A 21,428-nucleotide genomic window follows, 5' to 3' on the forward strand; every position below is an offset into this window, starting at 1 on the left:
GGAAACTAACCTTAAAGCCTCCTTTCACGTCGCAGCAAGCAGCAGCAGGGCAGGCCACTCCTTCCTTCTGTGTCCTGACCTCGCCTGATGTAACGTCCGCGAGGGCGGAGCACAGAAGGAAGGAGGAGAGGTCTGCCCTGCTGCTGCTTGCTGCGACGTGAAAGGAGGCTTTAAGGTTAGTTCCGGGCCCAGTAGCGGGTGGAGGGGGGGCCCGGCGACCTCGGGTGGGCAGCGATCTCGGGTAGGGGGGGCCCGGGGGCGTTCCTAGTAGCAGTGATTTTTCTTGAAGTGACACACCACCCGAGTTAGGCTCGGTTTTTTGGTGAATTTTGACACACCAAGCTCAAAAGGTTGCCCATCACTGTGGTAGAATGTACCTTTCCCTTTCCCACACCTCCAGCATTCCGCAGGGGCTCCTGGGTACATTTTATTAATTTTTTCTGGTGTATAGTACCATCTACTTAGTATCTTGTATGCATTTTCTTTGATCAGCACACAAACTGATGTTTTCTTAACTTCGGTACACACCCTCCTCCATTCGGTCTCACTTAATGTCTGTCCCATGTCTTAACAGAGCTAAGTAGAGGACCCTTTAAAAAATAGTTTTAATCTGGCTTCAAATTCATCTGTCAAACAAAGCCCAAGGTGTGCTGCACCTACATACTTGTGCTAACTATGACAACCATAGGACAACAGGGTTGAGCAGTGAAAAACAGGTCAGACTGGGGCTTCCACACAAATACAGATCAAGCACTGTATCCAACTTCTAAAAATAAAGTACAAGTTCCATGAGTTGGGGAGATTCCCAAAACACATATTCTGGTCCTAGATTCTTCTTGGATTTCTTTTAACTGGGCAAATTACAATGTGGACACCACTGGAGTAGCAGATTTCCAGCTTTACATATTAACAAAAAATGATAAAGTACATAGCAGAAACAATCACAATTAAAAAATGCATTAAAAAAAGCAATCACTTAATTTATTGGAGGGTGTGCCAGATGCCAAAGAGGTGGCATGACCCCCTTTTTTCATACCAAATGTGAGTTTCACCTCGGGTAGGGAAGAAAGAGACTGCTGTGAACGGAAGGGCAAAGAAATTCTAATAAGTAATTCATGGAAAAAAACATTTGCAAGGCATGAAATTATTTTTAAGTGACCTGACCAACACCCTAGAAATCACTACTGCAAGCATACACCTCTGGCAACTGCTGGGTCAGAACTTACATTTTCATCTGTTTCTTTTTGCGTTGCAAGCATGGTGAGCTGATAAGTCTGGTTGATTCTTTTGTCTTTTGATTTCTTGCTTAGAAGCATCCAGTCGGCCCAGCAGTAACAACTGGTTTGGAAGAACCAGCTCATCTTCAAAACGCTCGCAGCTACAGACTGTGAGAAAGAGTGGGGTTTAATTTAGTTGCTTTGATTTGTCTTTCAGAAGTATTCAATAAAGAGCTCAAACTGAAAAAAAAAAATGCTAAGGCATAAGACTAGAGGCATGGTGACTATGAGGAAAATACTAGAGCTCAAATTTTCATCATGGGCTTTTCCAAATCCTAGCACAGTGGTTCCAAAACATGATAATATCTGCAATGAATATTCATGAGTTAGATTTGCATGCACTGCTCCATTACATGCAAATATAACTCATGAATACTTGCAGATATCCTAAGAACCTGACTAGCTGGGGTTCCCCCCATGACAGATTTGGGAACCACTATCCTAGTAGATAAACAGATGTGGTCATTCTTAAAAAGGGTTTTGCAGGGCTCCAATATTATACTGATCAACAGGCTATGCTATGGGTAGGTCTTTCACCTTAAAACTGCAAAGCACCTACTGCACTTAGATTAAGGGATTTGACAATTCATTAGAAAAAGGGCACAATTTTATTTATTTATTTTTTTTTAATTTATATTTATTGAATTTTTTTATACTTAAACAGAAAACATCTGTCAAGTGAAATACAGCCATGAGTACAGAAGAAAAAAAGGAAAAACATGATGCTTATAAATCAGCATCATCGTTTAAAAGAAAAATATTTTAAGCTTCATTAGACCACAATAATGAAAACAAAAAGGGGGGTAGGAATTAGAGAAGATTATTAAGGAATTGAACTTCACAATAATAAGGCACCTTTCTTCCCAGTCTAAAACTAGTTTTACTACTTTGATAATTTAGAGTCTAGAAAGGATCTTAGCTGTTCTGGTACATAAAAAATATATTTTGTCTGAGCCAACCATATTAAACATTTACAAGGGTAAGCTAGCATAAAGGAGCCTCCTATATCCTTAATTTTAGATCTCATATTCAAAAATTCTTTTCTCCTTTGTTGTGTCACTTTCGTGACGTCAGGATATAACCAAATTTTTTCCCCTCCGAACTGAGAGTTTATAGTTTTAAAGTATAGTCTCATAATTGAGTTCATGTCCTGTTCAAAAACAAAGGAAACTACCAAGGTAGCTCTTTCAGTCACATTTTCTAAAGATTGTTCCAAAATTTCTGAAATATTATTCACATCAATTTCTTCTTTTCCTGTGTCTTTTCTTTCTCCTTCTGCTCCTTTAGGTTTATTTGGAATATAATAAATTTTATTAATTGGTGGAATTGCTTCTGAAGAAATTTTTAATTTTCTGAAAGATATCTCTTAAACAGGTCAAGAGGATTAAATCCCAGGAGCTTAGGAAAATTAAGTACTCGTAAATTCAATCTTCTATTGTAGTTTTCCATATGTTCTATCTTCCTTCGTAAATCAGAGTTATCTTTAACCACTACCGACTTGAACTCTTGCATTTGTAATACTTCTTTCTGTAGCTTCGTAACTTTTGGTGTTAAGTCCTGTTTAACTAATTCTATTGATTCTTTAAGACCTTCAATCTTATGGTTTAAAGTTTTTACCTCTTCAGACGAATTCTGTAAAGTGGAATCCATTTGTACCAGCTTGAGCCAGATCCTATCTAGCTTCATCTCCGTGTTTCCCTCCAAAGCTTGCTTGATCTTCAATTCTTTGGGCTCCAGCGATTTCAATGGCTGAGTCGTTTCCCCAACAAGCTTCCCTCCGAAAGCACTTCCGGCAGACGTTTGGGTTGCTTCACGACTCGCCAGGGTCGCTGGACACGGAGGAATTATCGATGTTGGTGGAGGAGAAAGGGATGTTTCGATCTCCAGCAACGGTTCCGCTTCCCCAGATACCGCTGCAGCGGGTCCTAATCTCCGTTGCTCCTGGGAAGATACGGGGAAGAAGCGCTCCAGGCCTGTTTGTATCGGGGAAGAAGTTGAGGTAGGCTGGGGTGCTAACCTCATCGCCCCTTTGCGTTTCGAATGTGGCATTTCAATAGTGGAAACCACTATTTTTTAAATTTCTTCAAAAACAAGCCGAGAGCGTCTTACACTACTCCCGATCACGGCGCCATCTTGACACGCCCCCCCACAATTTTATTTTAAAGTTACCATGCCAAGGAAATTTAGACCTACAGGTCTCAGCAGTTTACAAACAACAAAACATGTAAATAATGCTTCTGGGAACTCAACAGCACTTTATGACGACTCCTTAGATTTGTTAGTGAATGTGCCTTCATACCCTACAATGGATCCAGCAGGTTCCCCTCATTTATTTTCATTGTACAGCTATATTTGTTTAAAAATAGCTAAGATAAAATGTTCTTAAGCCTGTAACAGGAAATACGTAAGCAACAGGCATCAGATAATGCAAGGCATACTATTAACCTTATTTGCCTAGTGCAGGCACAATGTACCTGCTGAGTATCAATGCAAAGAAAATGAAGATACATACCTATATAAGGTATTTTCCGAGGCCAGCAGGCTGGACATCATCACTGATGGGTCGTCGTCCACGACGGCCCAGGAGACCGGAAGTCTAACAACAAAGTTTTAGAAAGTTCGGGAGTGACGCAGCACGTGTGCAACAAACGCACTGCGCATGCGCAAGTGACTTCCCACCGGCGACACCCGCGCGCTTCCCTCAGTTATACAAAAAGTAAAAGGATAAGAACTCCAAAGGGGAGGAGGGTGGGTTGTGATGATATCCAGCCTGCTGTCCTCGGAGAATACCTGCTACAGGTATGTATCTTCATTTTCTTCGAGGACAAGCAGGCTGGATATCATCACGCATGGGGTATCCCTAGCACCCAGGCTCACTCAAAACAACGAACATTGGCAATGGCGAGGACATAATTGAGATTGACCTGAAAATAAGTGAGAGTGCAGCCTGGAACAGAAAAGGGCCTAGGATTCTAAACCCCAAACAGATTCTGCAGCACCGACTGCCCAAACCGACTGTCACGTCAGGAATCCTGCTGAAGGCAGTAGTGAGATGTGAATGTGTGGACTGATGACCACGTTGCAGCCTTGCAAATCTCTTCAATGGAGGCTGACTTTAAGTGAGCCACTGACGCAGCCATGGCTCTAACATTGTGAGCCGTGACATGGCCCTCTAAAGTCAGCCCAGCTTGGGCTAAGTGAAGGAAATGCAATCTGTTAGCCAATTGGATATGGTGCGTTTTCCGATGGCAACTCCCATCCTGTTGGAATTAAAAGAAACAAACAGCTGGGCGGACTGTCGATAGGACTTTGTCCGCTCCACGTAAAAGGCCAATGCTCTCTTACAGTCCAAGGTGTGCAACTTGTCCTCACCAGGGCGGGTGTGTGGACGGGGAAAAAATGTTGGCAAGACAATTGACTGGTTCAGATGGAACTCTGACACCACCTTCGGCAAGAACTTAGGATGAATGCGGAGGACTACTCTGTTATGATTAAATTTAATATAAGGAGCATGGACTACCAGGGCTTGAAGCTCACTGACTGTACGACCTGAAGTAACAGCCACCAAGAAAATTACCTTCCAGGTCAAGCACTTCAGATGGCAGGAATTCAGTGGCTCAAAGGGAGGTTTCATCAGCTGGGTGAGAACGACATTGAGATCCCATGACACTGGTCGAGGTTTGACAGGGGGCTTTGACAAAAGCAAACCTCTCATGAAGCGAACATGTGAAGGAGTGGCCTAGTGGTTAAGGTGGTGGACTTTGGTCCTGGGCAACTGAGGAACTGAGTTCGATTCCCACTTCAGGCACAGGCAGCTCCTTGTGACTCTGGGCAAGTCACTTAACCCTCCATTGCCCCATGTAAGCCGCATTGAGCCTGCCATGAGTGGGAAAGCGTGGGGTACAAATGTAAAAAACCCCCAAAAACAACTAAAGGCTGTCCAGAGATAGGCTGACCTTCTACACATTGATGATAAGCACTGACTGCACTAAGATGAACTCTTACTGAGTCAGTCTTAAGACCAGACTCTGATAAGTGTAGAGCCTTGTAGCACTATAGAAATGATAAGTAGTAGTAGTAAGGTATTCAAGCAGAGTCTGTGTAGGACAAGAAAAAGGATCTAGGGCCTTGCTGTCACACCAGACGGCAAACCTCCTCCATTTAAAATAATAACTCTTTTTCGTGGAATCTTTCCTAGAAGCAAGCAAGACTCGGGAGACACCCTCTGAGAAACTCCTAAAGAGGCAACTTCTAGGCTCTCAACATCCAGGCCGAGAGAGCCAGAGACTGGAGGTTGGGATGTAAGAAGCGACCCCTCGTTCTGAGCGTCGGAAAACAGTCCAATCTCCACGGTTCTTCGGAGGACAAGACCAGAAGAAGAGGAAACCAGATCTGACGGGGCCAAAAAGATGCTATCAGAATCATGGTTCTGCAGTCTTGCCTGAGTATCAGCAGAGTCTTCCCTACTGCTACTTAACATTTCTAAAGCGCTACTAGGGTTACGCAGCGCTGTACAATTTAACAGAGGACAATCCCTGCTCAAAGGAGCTTACAATCTAAAGGACAAAGTGTGCAGTCAGTCAAATTGGGGCAGTCTAGATTTCCTGAATAGGGTATAATGGTTAGGTGCCGAAAGCAACATTGAAGAGGTGAGCTTTGAGTAAGGATTTGAAGATGGGCAGGGAGGGGGCTTGGCGTATGGGCTCAGGGAGTTTGTTCCAAGCATAGGGTGAGGCGAGGCAGAAAGGGCGGAGCCTGGAGTTGGCGGTAGTGGAGAAGGGTACTGAGAGAAGGGATCTGTCCTGAGAGTGGAGGTTTCGGGTAGGGGCGTAAGGGGAGATGAGGGTAGAGAGGTAATGAGGGGCTACAGATTGAGTGCATTTGTAGGTTAGTAGGAGAAGCTTGAACTGTATGCGGTACCTGATCGGAAGCCAGTGAAGTGACTTGAGGAGAGGGGTGATATGAGCATATTGGTCAAGGCGGAAGATAAGACGTGCAGCAGAGTTTTGAACGGATTGAAGGGGGGATAGATGGTTAAGTGGGAGGCCAGTGAGGAGTAGGTTGCAGTAGTCAAGGTGAGAGATAATGAGAGAGTGGATGAGAGTTCGGGTGGTGTGCTCAGAGAGGAAAGGGCGAATTTTGCTAATGTTATACAGGAAGAAGCGACAGGTCTTGGGCTGTCTGCTGGATATGCGCAGAGAAGGAGAGGGAGATGACTCAGAGGTTGCGGGCAGACGAGACAGGGAGGATGAGGGTGTTATCGACTGAAATAGAGAGTGGAGGGAGAGGAGAAGTGGGTTTGGGTGGAAAGACAATAAGCTCGGTCTTGGCCATATTCAGTTTCAGGTGGCGGTTGGACATCCAGGCGGCAATGTCGGATAAGCAGGCCGATACTTTGGCCAGGGTTTCTGCAGTGATGTCTGGTGTGGAGAGATAAAGCTGGGTGTCATCAGCATAAAGATGATATTGGAAACCATGAGATGAGATCAGCGAACCCAGGGAAGAGGTGTAGATTGAAAAGAGAAGGGGTCCGAGTACCGATCCCTGAGGAACTCCAACAGAGAGCGGGATGGGGGTGGAGGAAGATCCATGAGAGTGTACTCTGAAGGTACGGTGGGAGAGATAAGAGGAGAACCAGGAGAGACCAGAGCCCTGGAACCCAAAAGAGGACAGTGTGGCAAGAAGTAAATTATGGTTAACGGTGTCAAAAGCGGCGGATAGGTCAAGGAGGAGATGGAGTACTGACCTTTAGATTTAGCAAGGAACAGGTCACTACAGACTTTAGTGAGTGCCGTTTCTGTCGAGTGTAAGGGGCGAAAACCGGATTGATGCGGATCGAGAATGGCATGAGAGGAGAGAAAGTCAAGGCAGCGGCTGTGAACGGCGAGCGTTCAAGTATCTTGGAGAGGAAGGGTAGGAGGGAGATGGGGCGGTAGTTGGAAGGACAGGTAGCGTCTAGTGATGGTTTTTTTGAGGAGTGGTGTGACTACAGCATGCTTGAAGGTGTCGGGGACAGTTGCAGTGGAGAGAGAGAGGTTGAGGATATGACAGATGGGGGGGCGTGACAGTAGGAGAGATGGTGTTTAGTAAGTTGGTGGGGATGGGATCAGAGGAACAGGTGGTGCATTTCGAGGAGGAAAGAAGGTGGACGGTTTCCTCTTCGGTGATATCAGGAAAAGACAAGGAGGCATGGGTTGGTTGGTTGAGGGAGTGGGTTAAAGGGTGAAGAGGAGAAAGTGGCTTGGTAGTGAATTCAAGGTTGACCTTCTGCACCTTGTCGCGGAAGTAGTCAGCCAGAGATTGAGGAGAGAGTGAGGGGGGTGGGTGGGAGCGGAAGATATGCATACAGAAGGCCTGTCCCCCAATGTAGAAGAAAGGCATCTGACGCTAGTCTGTCGTGGGCCTAAAGCCTGGAACAGAATTGAGGGACCTTATGATTGGTCTGAGTGGCAAAAAGATCCACCGAGGGGGTGCCCCACTCTCGGAAGATCTTGCGGACAACGTCCATGTTCAGTGACCACTTGCGAGGTTGCATGATCCTGCTCAACCTATCGGCCAGACTGTTTACGCCTGCCAGATAAGTGGCTTGGAGAAACATGCTGTGACGGCGAGCCCAAAGCCACATCTGGACGGCTTCCTGACACAGAGGGGGCAAGATGCGGTGCCCTCCTGCTTGTTGGTGTAGTACATTGCAACCTGATTGTCTGTCTGAATTAGTATAATTTGATTGGACAGCCGGTCTCTGAAAGCCTTTAGAGCATTCCAGATCGCTCGTAATTCCAGGAGGTTGATCTGAAGACCTGTTTCCTGAAAAGACCAAACTCCTTGAGTATGAAGTCCATCTACATGAGCTCCCCCACCCTAGGAGGGATGCATCCGTCGTCAGCACTTTTTGTGGCTGAGGAATTTGGAATGCTAGACCGAAGGGTAGTACACAGTACTGAAAGTGCTGAGTTCCCAAGCGGAATCGAAGGTACTGCCTGTGAGTTGGGAGCACCGAGATATGAGTATAGGCGTCCTTTAAGTCCAGAGAGCATAGCCAATCGTTTTCCTGAATCATGGGAAGAAGGGTGCCCAGGGAAAGCATCCTGAACTTTTCTCAGACTAGGAATCTGTTCAGGGCCCTTAGGTCTAGGATTGGACACCCCCCCCCCCCCCGTCTTTTTCTGCATAAGGAAGTACCTGGAATAGAATCCCTGCCCTTCTTCCCCTGGTGGAATGGGTTCGACCGCATGGGTCTTGAGAAGGGCGGAGAGTTTCTCTGCATGTACCTGATTGTGCTGAAAAAACATTAACCTCTCCCAAACGGCAAATCATCCAGAACAGATACTTTGACTATGGCTTTGCTCTGCTGGAGCCAGTCAAAAGCTTGTCCCTTGCTTTTGCTGGGGAGCAGCAGGGGCCTTGTCTCAGGGTCTCGCAGCAGCCATCCCTACCGTGACTCCCGATGCCGGTGCAGCACTCAAAGCAGACACCTGCAACCTCAATGCTGATGTCAAAAAACTGGACCGGGATCCAAATATGTTTTCGCGTTGAGCCTCTTAGGAAAGCTGAGTCCTTTTCTTCATACGAAGACACAGGACACAGCTGGCAGGGCTATAGTTGGGCCCAAGACACCACAATTGAGTGTCTTTTCCCAAGATGGTCCAGTTGCACTGGGTACAGCACTTGAAGCCACTGGGAGTCTTTGATGATATGGAAGGAAAAATGGCTTTGGTGAAATCAAAAGTAACGATGGTGCCTAAAAAGGGGAAAAAGGCACAAAAAACAAGGAAACCCGCCAGGCAGGCCTAAATGCGGCCCTAGTCGAAAATAAAAAAAACAAACGCAGGGCAGACCAAAACTAGAAATAAGGGAAGAAACCAAATTTTTTTTTACACAGAAAAACACGGGAAAAAAAAGGGAAAGTAAGCAGGTAAAAAAAAAAACCAAACACTGAAAAGGCACTCGAAAACAGATCTACCGAGCGTGTGAGAGAAACACACACAAAAAAACCCAGCTTCCTCTCAAGCGGACGAAAAGAAAGTTTGCACTGCGGCCGGGAAGGCACTCGCACAAGTGCGCTGCTCATGCTCCTTAAAGCTCTAAATATTTCCTCTGGTAAAATTTGCCAAACCAGGAGACGTTGGATCACATCAACCCACTTGCGAGAATAATAAGTCTGCTTGCCCTCTGAGAAACCCTCAACCCCTCCTCCCCCAAATAAATGGGCTGACGCATTTCTATGGGAGTAGTTCTGCACTACAGAAACTAATACACACAGGGAATTGCTTCTTTTAAATTGCCTCTCCCCTCCTCTCTACTGTCCCCTAACAAATGCACACAGAGCCAACACATATAGAATTCTTTCAAATCTCTATGTGCACATATATAAGACCTACTTTACATGCTTTCCCCACCAAGCAGCAGTGTACCTAATTTATATGGCAGCCGGGGTGGAACACATGCACACACCTCTCCTCCAAGAAAGGGTGTGTGGAGTAGGTGTGCATTGTCGGCTCTGCTGGTCCCCTGCCCCCTCAGACGTCAACTTCCTGTTCCAGGGCAGGGGACCGGCAGAACTGACAGCGAGTGCCTGCTCCGCTCACCCCTTCCCTGCCGGCACCCAGGGCAGACCACCCCCACCGCCCCGTCCTAGGTATGCTAGAGCCACCAAGTAACCCACAACCTACCCTCAAACCCCTCTGCTGCCACGTGCCGCTTTGTGGTTCACTTTTTTTTCTATTTTTTTTAGATTGTACTGTGAAAGTTAGTGACTGAACTATGTAGCTTTTTAAAGATTGCTATGTACCGTGACACCTAGTGACTATGTGTGTTTACTATTGGTTAAACTGTAAAAATCCAACCTTTTGGAGCAAAGAGTAAATAATTATGGCAGTTTGGAGTTGATCTTTTAAGATGTCTGTATGAGATTACTCACTATCTTTCCTTGGGGGCTCAACCCTGCTGGAGAGACTGTGGATATTGTTGGATTAATAAAGAGCTGATTAATAAAAAGCTGTTTACATATTTTTTAATAAAGTTTTTTGGAATCTCTTACTTTTTTTTTATATATATATATATATATATAATATGGGTACCACTTGTTTTTGGGATATATTTCTTGCACTGTTTAGGCTGATGGTCTCTGTTTTCTATTTACCAGACTACAGTACCTTTAAAATCCAACCTTTGAAATTTGTTAAGACACCTAATGGTCAGATAAAATGACACCAAATGCGAAAATGTATTATTATTTCCAAATCAACAGAATGCTTGGGTACTGGTCCATTCAAACTGCCCTCCAGGTCAAATACACATACATAACCACACAGAGGCAATAGAAAGTATTCCATGAGCCATGCTTTCCCAACTAGTTTAAAATCAGCTATACCAGTAGTTCCCAAACCTGATCCTAGAGGCACTCCAGCCAGTCAGGTTTTCGGGATATCCACAATGAATATTCATGAGAGATTTGCATGCACCAGATTGTGGTTTAATTCTTATACAGTGAATAGACTGAAATAAGGGGAGCTCGTAAGAGGAAGTAATGAATATTCATTGTGGACATCCTGAAAACTGGCTGGAGTGCCTCCAGGACCACGTTTGGGAATCACTGAGCTATACTATATGCTTGACATTTTCTGGCAACAAATTCCACAGCTTTATTGTGCGAGACTGTTTGACTGGGTGAAGAACTGTTCCTTATTACCTTGATCCATCTCACTCCTGATTTTATAAGCCTATCATAATCCCTCAGCAATTTCTTGTCTAAGCGCTATAGAAATGATAAGTAGTAGTAGTCTAAGATTAAGAGCCCTAACTTGCTTAGCCTTTATTCATAAAGGAGAAATTCCACTCCATTTCTCATTCTGTTGCCCTCTGTACCTTTTCTAGTTCTCCATCTTCTCTGCCCCCTCCCCTGCAAGGGGCATGTACCTCTCCTCGTGATCTTTGTTCTCTTCAGCAGGAACAATGTGGCTTTCCTGGCTCTCTCGTTTCTCTGTGGCATCTGTCAAATCATGGGGCTTGCTACTGTTCTCCACCTCTTTGGCGGGCTCTTCATTTTCTACCTTCTCCTCTGCTCGACCTTCTGCTTCCTTGGCTCGTTTAGGGGAAGCCTATGAAACCAGAACAATTATTGTACCGTCAGCATACTAGTACACAATTAATACATGGCACCAGGGTACAGAGCAATATTTATTTTTCTTATTTTGATACTGTACATTGCTTTGCTATTATATTGAGGAAATGCGATTAAGTTTTAAGAAATCAAATCAAGATAGCTGGCGTGGGCTGGGCCAGCTTAATCTTTAGGTACACGGTGATCACATGGTAATGTGTGTGTGTGTGGGGGGGGGGCAGTGCAACAAATAGTAGCTGCTGACAAAGTAAAATAGAGCTACACAACTCAGTTTACCCTCTTACCGAGTGAGACCAGTTTTCAACTAGCATGGTAAATGATTTTGTATTTTATTTATTTATTTTTGTTACGTTTGTACCCCGCGCTTTCCCACTCATGGCAGGCTCAATGCGGCTTACATGGGGCAATGGAGGGTTAAGTGACTTGCCCAGAGTCACAAGGAGCTTCCTGTGCCGGGAATCGAACTCAGTTCCTTAGTTCCCTAGGACCAAAGTCCACCACCCTAACCACTAGGCCACTCCTCCACTAAATTGCCCTCCTTGTATGTGTACCATGTATGAAAGAATTATGTGCAATTATACATTTCACAGAAAAAAAAAAAGCACAAAAAGGCCTTCGGGAATGGAACAAGAGTCATTTAATCAAAGACCTGACACGGGCCATTTTGGCACTCATGCACCTGCGTCAGGGTGTCACCAGTGCTTTGGAACGACTGCTCAGTAGCTTTCCAATCTCTCGGGCTGCACTTATTGCAGTCAGCGTTATTGGCTCTCACTCTGTTTAAGTCTTTGTATTTCATATAAATCTGAATAACCATTCAGCTACTGCAGACTCAGCTTGCTGTCCTGAAGTGAGCTGAGGAGCCAATCTGATCCCTAAATGGTTATATGTGTTTATTTTATTGCACAATACAATGATCTACCTGGATTTTTTCAGTCTATGGAATAGAACGTGAATTAAGCGACTTGCTCAAGGACGAGCAGCACCCGATACAATGGGGCATTTCTATGATGTCACTGTCACAACTTCTAGTGAAACTAGTTCTAACAGGAACACATACTTAATATACACTGTACTGTGCAAAAATTATGCCTGGAATACCCTGCCGGTGGAGATGGTTGGGTCACAAATGTTGACAAAATTCAAAGGTACGTGAGATAAACACAGATAATCCCTATACAGACAGAGGAGGGAATTAAAGCAAAACTTAAATACCTTCATACTTAAACAAGGCACAGAGGGGTGTAACCTGCCTACAGCAACAGGTATAACCCTAAACTAAGGCACAGAGGGGTGTAAGCTGCATAAAGTCAGGTATAATTAGGCAGACTAGATGGACCATACAGGTCCTTATCTGCCGACATTTAATATGTTAAATGTTTCCTTCATCCATCACTGCCTACTACCATGGCAAAGAGTGGTCCCCTTCACTTTTTTCATCTTTCCCTGATCACCCCTTCATGCCGATTGTTATTGCCCAGGCTCATCTTTCCCTGATCACCCCTTCATGCCGATTGTTATTGCCCAGGCTCATCTTTCCTAAGAGGGTGGGGGGGAAATTACTTCTTAATGAATAAAAACAAGTTATTTACCTAGAGCAGGTGTTCCCCATGGACAGCATTATACAAGTTTTCACAAGTGGGTGAAGTCCTCTGATAAAGAAAGTTTCCACTAGCTGTACACCACCAAAGGCCTTCTAGCTCAACTGCACATACAGTGGTGGAAATAAGTATTTGATCCCTTGCTGATTTTGTAAGTGTGCCCACTGACAAAGACATGAGCAGCCCATAATTGAAGGGTAGGTTATTGGTAACAGTGAGAGATAGCACATCACAAATTAAATCCGGAAAATCACATTGTGGAAAGTATATGAATTTATTTGCATTCTGCAGAGGGAAATAAGTATTTGATCCCCCACCAACCAGTAAGAGATCTGGCCCCTACAGACCAGGTAGATGCTCCAAATCAACTCGTTACCTGCATGACAGACAGCTGTCGGCAATGGTCACCTGTATGAAAGACACCTGTCCACAGACTCAGTGAATCAGTCAGACTCTAACCTCTACAAAATGGCCAAGAGCAAGGAGCTGTCTAAGGATGTCAGGGACAAGATCATACACCTGCACAAGGCTGGAATGGGCTACAAAACCATCAGTAAGACGCTGGGCGAGAAGGAGACAACTGTTGGTGCCATAGTAAGAAAATGGAAGAAGTACAAAATGACTGTCAATCGACAAAGATCTGGGGCTCCACGCAAAATCTCACCTCGTGGGGTATCCTTGATCATGAGGAAGGTTAGAAATCAGCCTACAACTACAAGGGGGGAACTTGTCAATGATCTCAAGGCAGCTGGGACCACTGTCACCACGAAAACCATTGGTAACACATTACGACATAACGGATTGCAATCCTGCAGTGCCCGCAAGGTCCCCCTGCTCCGGAAGGCACATGTGACGGCCCGTCTGAAGTTTGCCAGTGAACACCTGGATGATGCCGAGAGTGATTGGGAGAAGGTGCTGTGGTCAGATGAGACAAAAATTGAGCTCTTTGGCATGAACTCAACTCGCCGTGTTTGGAGGAAGAGAAATGCTGCCTATGACCCAAAGAACACCGTCCCCACTGTCAAGCATGGAGGTGGAAATGTTATGTTTTGGGGGTGTTTCTCTGCTAAGGGCACAGGACTACTTCACCGCATCAATGGGAGAATGGATGGGGCCATGTACCGTACAATTCTGAGTGACAACCTCCTTCCCTCCGCCAGGGCCTTAAAAATGGGTCGTGGCTGGGTCTTCCAGCACGACAATGACCCAAAACATACAGCCAAGGCAACAAAGGAGTGGCTCAGGAAGAAGCACATTAGGGTCATGGAGTGGCCTAGCCAGTCACCAGACCTTAATCCCATTGAAAACTTATGGAGGGAGCTGAAGCTGCGAGTTGCCAAGCGACAGCCCAGAACTCTTAATGATTTAGAGATGATCTGCAAAGAGGAGTGGACCAAAATTCCTCCTGACATGTGTGCAAACCTCATCATCAACTACAGAAGACGTCTGACCGCTGTGCTTGCCAACAAGGGTTTTGCCACCAAGTATTAGGTCTTGTTTGCCAGAGGGATTAAATACTTATTTCCCTCTGCAGAATGCAAATAAATTCATATACTTTCCACAATGTGATTTTCCGGATTTAATTTGTGATGTGCTATCTCTCACTGTTACCAATAACCTACCCTTCAATTATGGGCTGCTCATGTCTTTGTCAGTGGGCAAACTTACAAAATCAGCAAGGGATCAAATACTTATTTCCACCACTGTATGCGTAAGTTCATGCACTATCAGCAAGTTCCTGAAGAGCAAATTGATGGGATGGGATGATACAAGAGAAACGGAAGGCGTGGTCCAAGCTGAAAGTAGCTATAAAAATGGCAAAAGAACTCTATGTAAAGAAAGTTAATAAAAGGAAAAGGAAATCAATACGGTTCTCCAAACAGGTGGCATTCAAGAAATACAGGAAGAACTCGAAATACGATTGGTGAAAGCAGAAGAAAAATGGCTAGAGATGTAAAGAGAGGTGATAAGTTTTTTTTTTCAGGTGTATTGGATAAGGGACGAAGACTAGAAATGGAATTGAGACTGAAAGATGCTGAGAAGCACTATGTGAGAAATGATGAGGATAAAGCAGGCATTCTTAACAAATGCTTCTGTTCTGTGTTGACTAAAGAAAATTCTGGAGAAAGACCTCAGCTGGCCGACAAATGTATATATGGGAACGGAGTAGATGTCACACCGCTCACGGAAGAGTGTTTACAAACAACTTGAAAAACACAGTGAACAAGCCATGGGACTGGAAAAGATCCATCCCAGGATACTGAGGGAATTCAGACATTTTAGTGGGTCGCCTCAAAGATTTGTTTAATAAATCCTTGGAGATGGGGAAGGTTCTATGGCCCATCTTCGCAAAAGTAGTAACAGAGAAGAAGTCAAACTACAAGTCAGTAAGCCTTACCTTGGTGGTTGGAAAAACAATGGAGGCTTTGCGGAAAGGAAAAAATAGTGAACTAACTGGAATTCAACCAGTTACAAGATTTGAGGCAATATGGATTTACCAAGGGAAAATCATGTCAAACAAATCTGATTTCTCTGACTGACTGACCTCAGAATTGGATTGAGGACATGCGCTACATGCAGTCAACCTGGATTTCAGAAAGCCTTTGACAAAATTACACATAGGAGGCTCATTAATAAACTTAGCAGACTAAAGTTAGGACCCAAAGTACTGTTGTGCACAAATTCATTGATTGACAGAAAGAGGCTGGTGGTAAATGGAATCTGCTAAGAGGAAAGGTTAGTGGGGTGCCTCAGGGATCAGTATTAGGGCCAGTTCTGCCCAATATATTTGTGGATGACATTGCTGGAAGGTTAGCAGGAGAAAGGACATAAGACAACAAAGCGGTCCAGAAAAAGGTAAGAAAATTGGTATGCAGCTTGCACCATGAGATGCACATTGGGAAGAATAATCAGAATCACAATTACCGATGCTGGGGTTCACCTTAGGAGTCAGGACTCAAGAAAAAGATCTAGGTGTCACTGTAGACAACATGCTGAAATCTTCTGGCCAGTGTGCGGTGGTGGCCAAAAAAAAATAAAACAAGGAGAGAGTAATCCACCTAAGTGGATCAACACTAACTTCCACGTAAATATAACAGTACAGAGAGAGTGGGAAGTGGACCAATGACTCCAGGAGAACGGGAGATAAGATTTCAAAGAACCACTTTATTCAATGACTCGACACAGAAATTGTGTTTCGGCCACAGGCCTGCCTCAGGAGTCTTAGATGATCCTGTGGTTAAAAAGGAGATGGATCTCTGGTTTGAGTGGTCTTTGGTGATCCTTGTACTTCCAAAAAAAATATTGAGGTCGAGTGGTCTTGATAAAGACCTTTGTGATATTTTGCTGGCATAGCGTCTCGATATGATCTTTGTAATGATCATATCCTGAGGCAGGCCTGTGGCCGAAACACAGTTTCTGTGTCGAGTCATTGAATAAAGTGGTTCTTTGAAATCTTATCTCCCGTTCTCCTGGAGTCATTGGTCCCCCCCCCCCCCCAAAAAAAAAAAAAAAAACAACAACAGGATGCTAGGAATTATTAGGAAAGGAATCCAAATTAGACCAAGAATATCATAATGCCGTATTGCTTCATGGTGCGACCTCACCTTAAGTATAGCGAAGATACATACCTGTAGCAGGTATTCTCCGACGACAGCAAGCTTTATATTCTCACAAGTGGGTGACGCCAATCCACACTGCCTGGTCCGGCATTTGCCATAGCTAAAAGACAGCTTCGTGGAGCGCAAGCCGAGCTCCACTGCGAATATGTGAGTGCCTTCCTGCCCATCGTGCGAACATGGTCGCGTCAGTTTAATACTATAGCAAAAAATAAAAAGTAAAAAGAACAAAGGAGCAACTCCAAGGGGAGGTGGGAGGGATTGTGAGAATATAAAGCCTGCTGTCCTCGGAGAATACATGCTACAGGTAAGTATCTTCGCTTTCTCCAAGTACAAGCAGGCTTCTATATTCTCACAAGTGGGGAATCCCTTGCATCCAGGCTCACCAAAAACAACAAACATTGGTCAACTGGGCCTCACAAAAGCGAGGACATAACACAGATTAACCTGAAACTATATACGATCTGAATGAGCGTGCAGCCTGGAACAGAATAAAATTGATCTAGGAGGGTGGAGCTGGATTCTAGATCCCAAACAGATTCTGCAACACTGCCCAAACCGACTGTCGCGTCGGGTATCCTGCTCAAGACAGTAATGAGATGTGAATGTTTGGACTGAAGACGTCACAGCCTTGCAAATTTCTTCAATGGAGGCTGACCTCAAATGGGCTACTGAAGCGGTCTCGGCACCCACCTTAGGAGCCGTGACATGACCCTCCAAGGTCAACCCAGCCTGGGCATAAGTGAAGGAAATTGAATCTGCCAGCCAAATTGAAATGGTGCATTTCCCAATGGCGACCCCCATCCTGTTGGGATCAAAAGAAACAAAAAGCTGGGCAAACTGTCTGTGGGGCTTTGTCCAATCCATGTAGTAGGGCAATGTTCTCTTGCAATCCAAGGTGTGCAAGTTGCTTTCGCCAGAATGGGCATGAGGTCAGGGAAAGAATGTTGGCAAGACAATTGACTGGTTCAGATGGAACTCAGACTACTACTACTACCCACCTTCGCCAGGAAATTAGGGTGCGTGCGGAGGACTACTCTATTGTGATGAAACTTATCCACCACTAGGGCCTGAAACTCACTGATCCTACGAGCTTAAGTAACAGCTACAATAAAAACAGCCTTCCAGGTCAAGTATTTCAGATGGCAGGAATTCAGTGGCTCAAAAGAAAATTTAATCAGCTGGGTGAGAACGACGTTGAGATCCCATGACAAGTGGTGGTTTGACAGGGGGCTTTGACAAAAGCAAACCTCTCATGAAGTGAACAATTAGAGGCTATCCAGAGATGGGCTTACCTTCTACACATTGATAAGTACTAATTGCACTAAGGTGAACCCTTACTGAGTTGGTCTAGAGACCAGCCTCTGACAAGTGTAGAAGATATTCAAGCAGGGTCAAGTAAGGGGATCTAGGGCCTTGCTCTCACACCAGATGGCAAACCACCTCCATTCACAAGAGTAACACCTCTTAGTGAAATCTTTCCTGGAAGCCAGCAAGAATCTGAAGACACCCTCCGAAAGACCCAAGAAGCAAATTCTAGGCTCTCAACATCCAAGCTGTGAGAGCCAGAGACTGGAGGTTGGGATGTAGAAGTGACCCCTCATGCTGTGTGATGAGAGTCGGAAAACACTCCAATCTCCACAATTCTGCGAAAGATAATTCCAGAAGGAGGAACCAAATCTGCTGCGGCCCGTTCTGCGTGATCAGAATCATGGTTCCACGGTCTTGCTTAAGTTTCAACAAAGTTTTTCCCACTAGAGGTATTGAGGATACGCATACAGAAGACCTGTTTCCTAACTGAGGAGGAAGATCTGACACTAGTCTGTTGTGGGCCTGAAGCCTGGAACAGAACTGAGGGACCTTGTAACTGATCCGAGTGACAAAAAGATCTGAGGAGGTGCCCCACACTCTGAAGATCTTGCAGGCTATGTCCCTATTGAGACACCACTCGTGAGGTTGCATTATCCTGCTCAACCTGTTGGACGAGGTATTGTTTTTGCATGCCAAATATGTGGCTCGAAGGAACATGCCATGTTGGCAAGCCCAATGCCACATTCGGATGGCCTCCTGAAACAGAGGGCGTGATCCAGTGGCCCCCTGCTTGTTGGTGTAATACATCGCAACCTATCTGTTTGGATGAGAACAATTGTGAGACAGCCGATCTCTGAAAGTCTTTAGCACGTTCCAGATCGCTCAAAGCTCCAGGAGGTTGATCTGAAGATTAGTTCCCTGTGAGGACCAAGTACCTTGAGTGTGAAGCCCATCTACATGAGCTCCCCATCCCAGGAGATGCGCATTCGTTGTCAGCACTTTTTGAGGCTAAGGAATTTGGAAAGGAAGTCCCAGAGTCAAACTGGATCGAACTGTCCACCAGTGAAGAGAGTGTACAAGCTTTGGGGACACTTGGATGACATCTTCTAGACTCCCCGTGGCTTGGTACCACTGAGGAGCCAGGGTCCATTGAGCTGATCTCATATGAAGACATGTCAGTGGGTGTAACATACACTGTGGAAGCCATGTGGCCCAACAATCTCAACATCTGCCAAGCTGTGACCCGCTGAGAGGTCTCCGTCTCGTCTCCGGGAAATAGGCTCGAACCCTCTGTGTGTTGAGCAGGTCTCCTATAAACTCCAATTGATGGACAGGGCAGAGATGGGACTTGGGGTAATTTAAAACTAACCCTAGTAGCTCGAGCACCTGAATAGTCATCTACATAGACTCCTCAGCACTCTCCGCTGAGGATGGCCACACCGCTACCAGGAATTTTTCTTCATACACCACTGCAGTCTGCTTGTTTTTAACACACCGTTGTAGTCTTCTTGCTTTTATCCCATTAATTTACACTTCATAACCACGTTAATTATACATATCCATGATTAGGTTTTTCCTATATTACATTGAATTATTATTCCTATTTCACTCTGTAGATATTCACACTATCATCATACCCCACTATAACACCATTACAGATATGGATTATTTCATTTTCATTATACTGGATTGTACATTCACACATTGCTCAACATCACTTTGGTATTATCACAATTCAGACCACTTTATGGAAAGTAAGGTCTCATTTTCCACATTCTTTTTTCAGAACATCTCATGTTCTTTTCACAAGATGCATCATCAGCGATAAATGTGATCATCATCAAGTATACATACGCATCAAGGTTTGTTCATTTGGGTCTGATGGATGGTCCCAGGGGTCCTGCACAGCAGGAGGCCTTGAGGCAGATGGAGAACTACTCAATGCTTCACTTCTCGCAGTGTCTACAGGTCTAGTAGCAGCCATGCTTACCGACTCTCCTGATCCTGGGTGCAATGCTCAATGTCGATGCCGAGGAAGCGAACTTGGCTCCAAAAATCCTCTCTTGCTGAGCCTCTCGGGAAAACTTCTCCAAGCAGTCAGAGAACACAGTTGGCAGGGCTATGGTCAAGACACTGCAGACACCAAGAATGAGTATCCTTCGGTGAGATTGTTCGATTGTACTGGGTACAGCGCTTGAAGCCACTGGGAATCTTTGTGGACATGGACTTCATCAGAAAAATTAAACACGATGGTGCCTGAAAAAGGGGCATGGCATGGTAAAAAAAAAAAAAGAAAAAAAAAAAATGGGCCAGTTCCGGATGAAGTCAGGGCTTAAAAGCGGCCAGATGATGGAAAAACAATAAAACTTAAAACGGGGCAAAACTACGTAAAATAAAGGAAAGGTTAAAAAAACAAAACAAAAAAACCCAGTTCCTTCAAGAGCACCTTCTCCTCACGCAGAAAAAGAACCACCGAGGAGACCGCATTTGAGCGATGGGCGGGAAGGCGCATGCGCTCCACAAACCTGGCCTCCAACTGGTGGAAAAACAATTTACCCTTTTCACCATATAACTATGTACTGCCAAAAAGCCTCTAAACCAAGAGAGCACTACCCCACTTACTCTCAACTCAGATGAAAGAACAAAGGATTATGATCGACCAGATCAAATGCCAATGAGAGAGCGAACTGAATAATAGCGTTTTGCCCCTTGCTGAACAAAGATTTGCCATAAGCAATCAGAGCCCCTTGTACTGTTTCAGTAACACAGTAAGTGATGGCAAATAAAGACCTGAATGGTCCGTCCAGTCTGCCCAACAGTCACATTCTTAATTCAAGATTAAATCAACAATGAGCTTGAAATTATATATTTGATCATGGTCTTTCTTTGGTGTTTCTGGGACAGATAGAAGTATAAAAGACCAGGGGACACAATGAAATTACATAAAAAGGCATACCCTAGCGATCCAACCTAGATGCCTTAACCCAGCGGCATAACAAAACCAAAGCTAGAACTGAACATAATTTAACTCTTCCTCCTTACGATTCCCAATGTGCCTATCACACATTGCTCTATCACTACCTCACTCTATTTGTTCAAACCGGTATTGGCAATCGCCTCTACGGTACTATGTAAGCCACACTGAGCCTGCAAATAGGTGGGAAAATGTGGGATACAAATGTAACAAATAATAATAATACATGGAAATAGTTTTTAAAACAAACAGTTTGCAATGGGTGTTAGCGAACCTATAAGTCGCTTTTGTAATTGATTTCAATGGTGAGGAGGGTAAATGTCCAGATACGGTCAGCTGGGTATCCACCAGGGATTAGATCCAGGTTACTGCACAGGAACACACTATGATTACTTTGGAAGTAATCATAGTGTGTTCCCGTGCAGTAACCTTTGAGCAGATCACATGATTAGCATGCACAGTGCAGGCCTTGTATTCAAAAGCAGTAACATCTCAAACTTAGAATGAAGACCTAGGGATAAAGTT

General features: G+C 44.7%; 1 protein-coding gene across 6 annotated transcripts in view; it reads right to left on the minus strand.

The window, feature by feature from the left end:
• Positions 1 to 292: 292 nt before the first annotated feature.
• The window catches only part of HDGF (heparin binding growth factor), a 303,843-nt gene continuing 282,707 nt past the window's right edge, over positions 293 to 21,428 (minus strand). For 5 of the 6 annotated variants that reach the window (XM_030187055.1, XM_030187054.1, XM_030187051.1 and 2 more), the window contains 2 exons: positions 11,145 to 11,377; positions 293 to 1,385 (listed from right to left, as the gene is read on the minus strand). In XM_030187055.1, coding sequence (XP_030042915.1) covers positions 11,150 to 11,377 — 228 coding nt within the window. In that variant the 3' untranslated portion in view covers positions 293 to 1,385; positions 11,145 to 11,149. The remainder of the gene's footprint in view (positions 1,386 to 11,144; positions 11,378 to 21,428) is intronic. The other variant, XM_030187050.1, reaches the window with a different exon arrangement.

The sequence above is a fragment of the Microcaecilia unicolor genome, chromosome 14, assembly GCF_901765095.1.
Source record: "Microcaecilia unicolor chromosome 14, aMicUni1.1, whole genome shotgun sequence".
In the NCBI taxonomy this organism is placed as follows: Eukaryota; Metazoa; Chordata; class Amphibia; order Gymnophiona; family Siphonopidae; genus Microcaecilia; species Microcaecilia unicolor.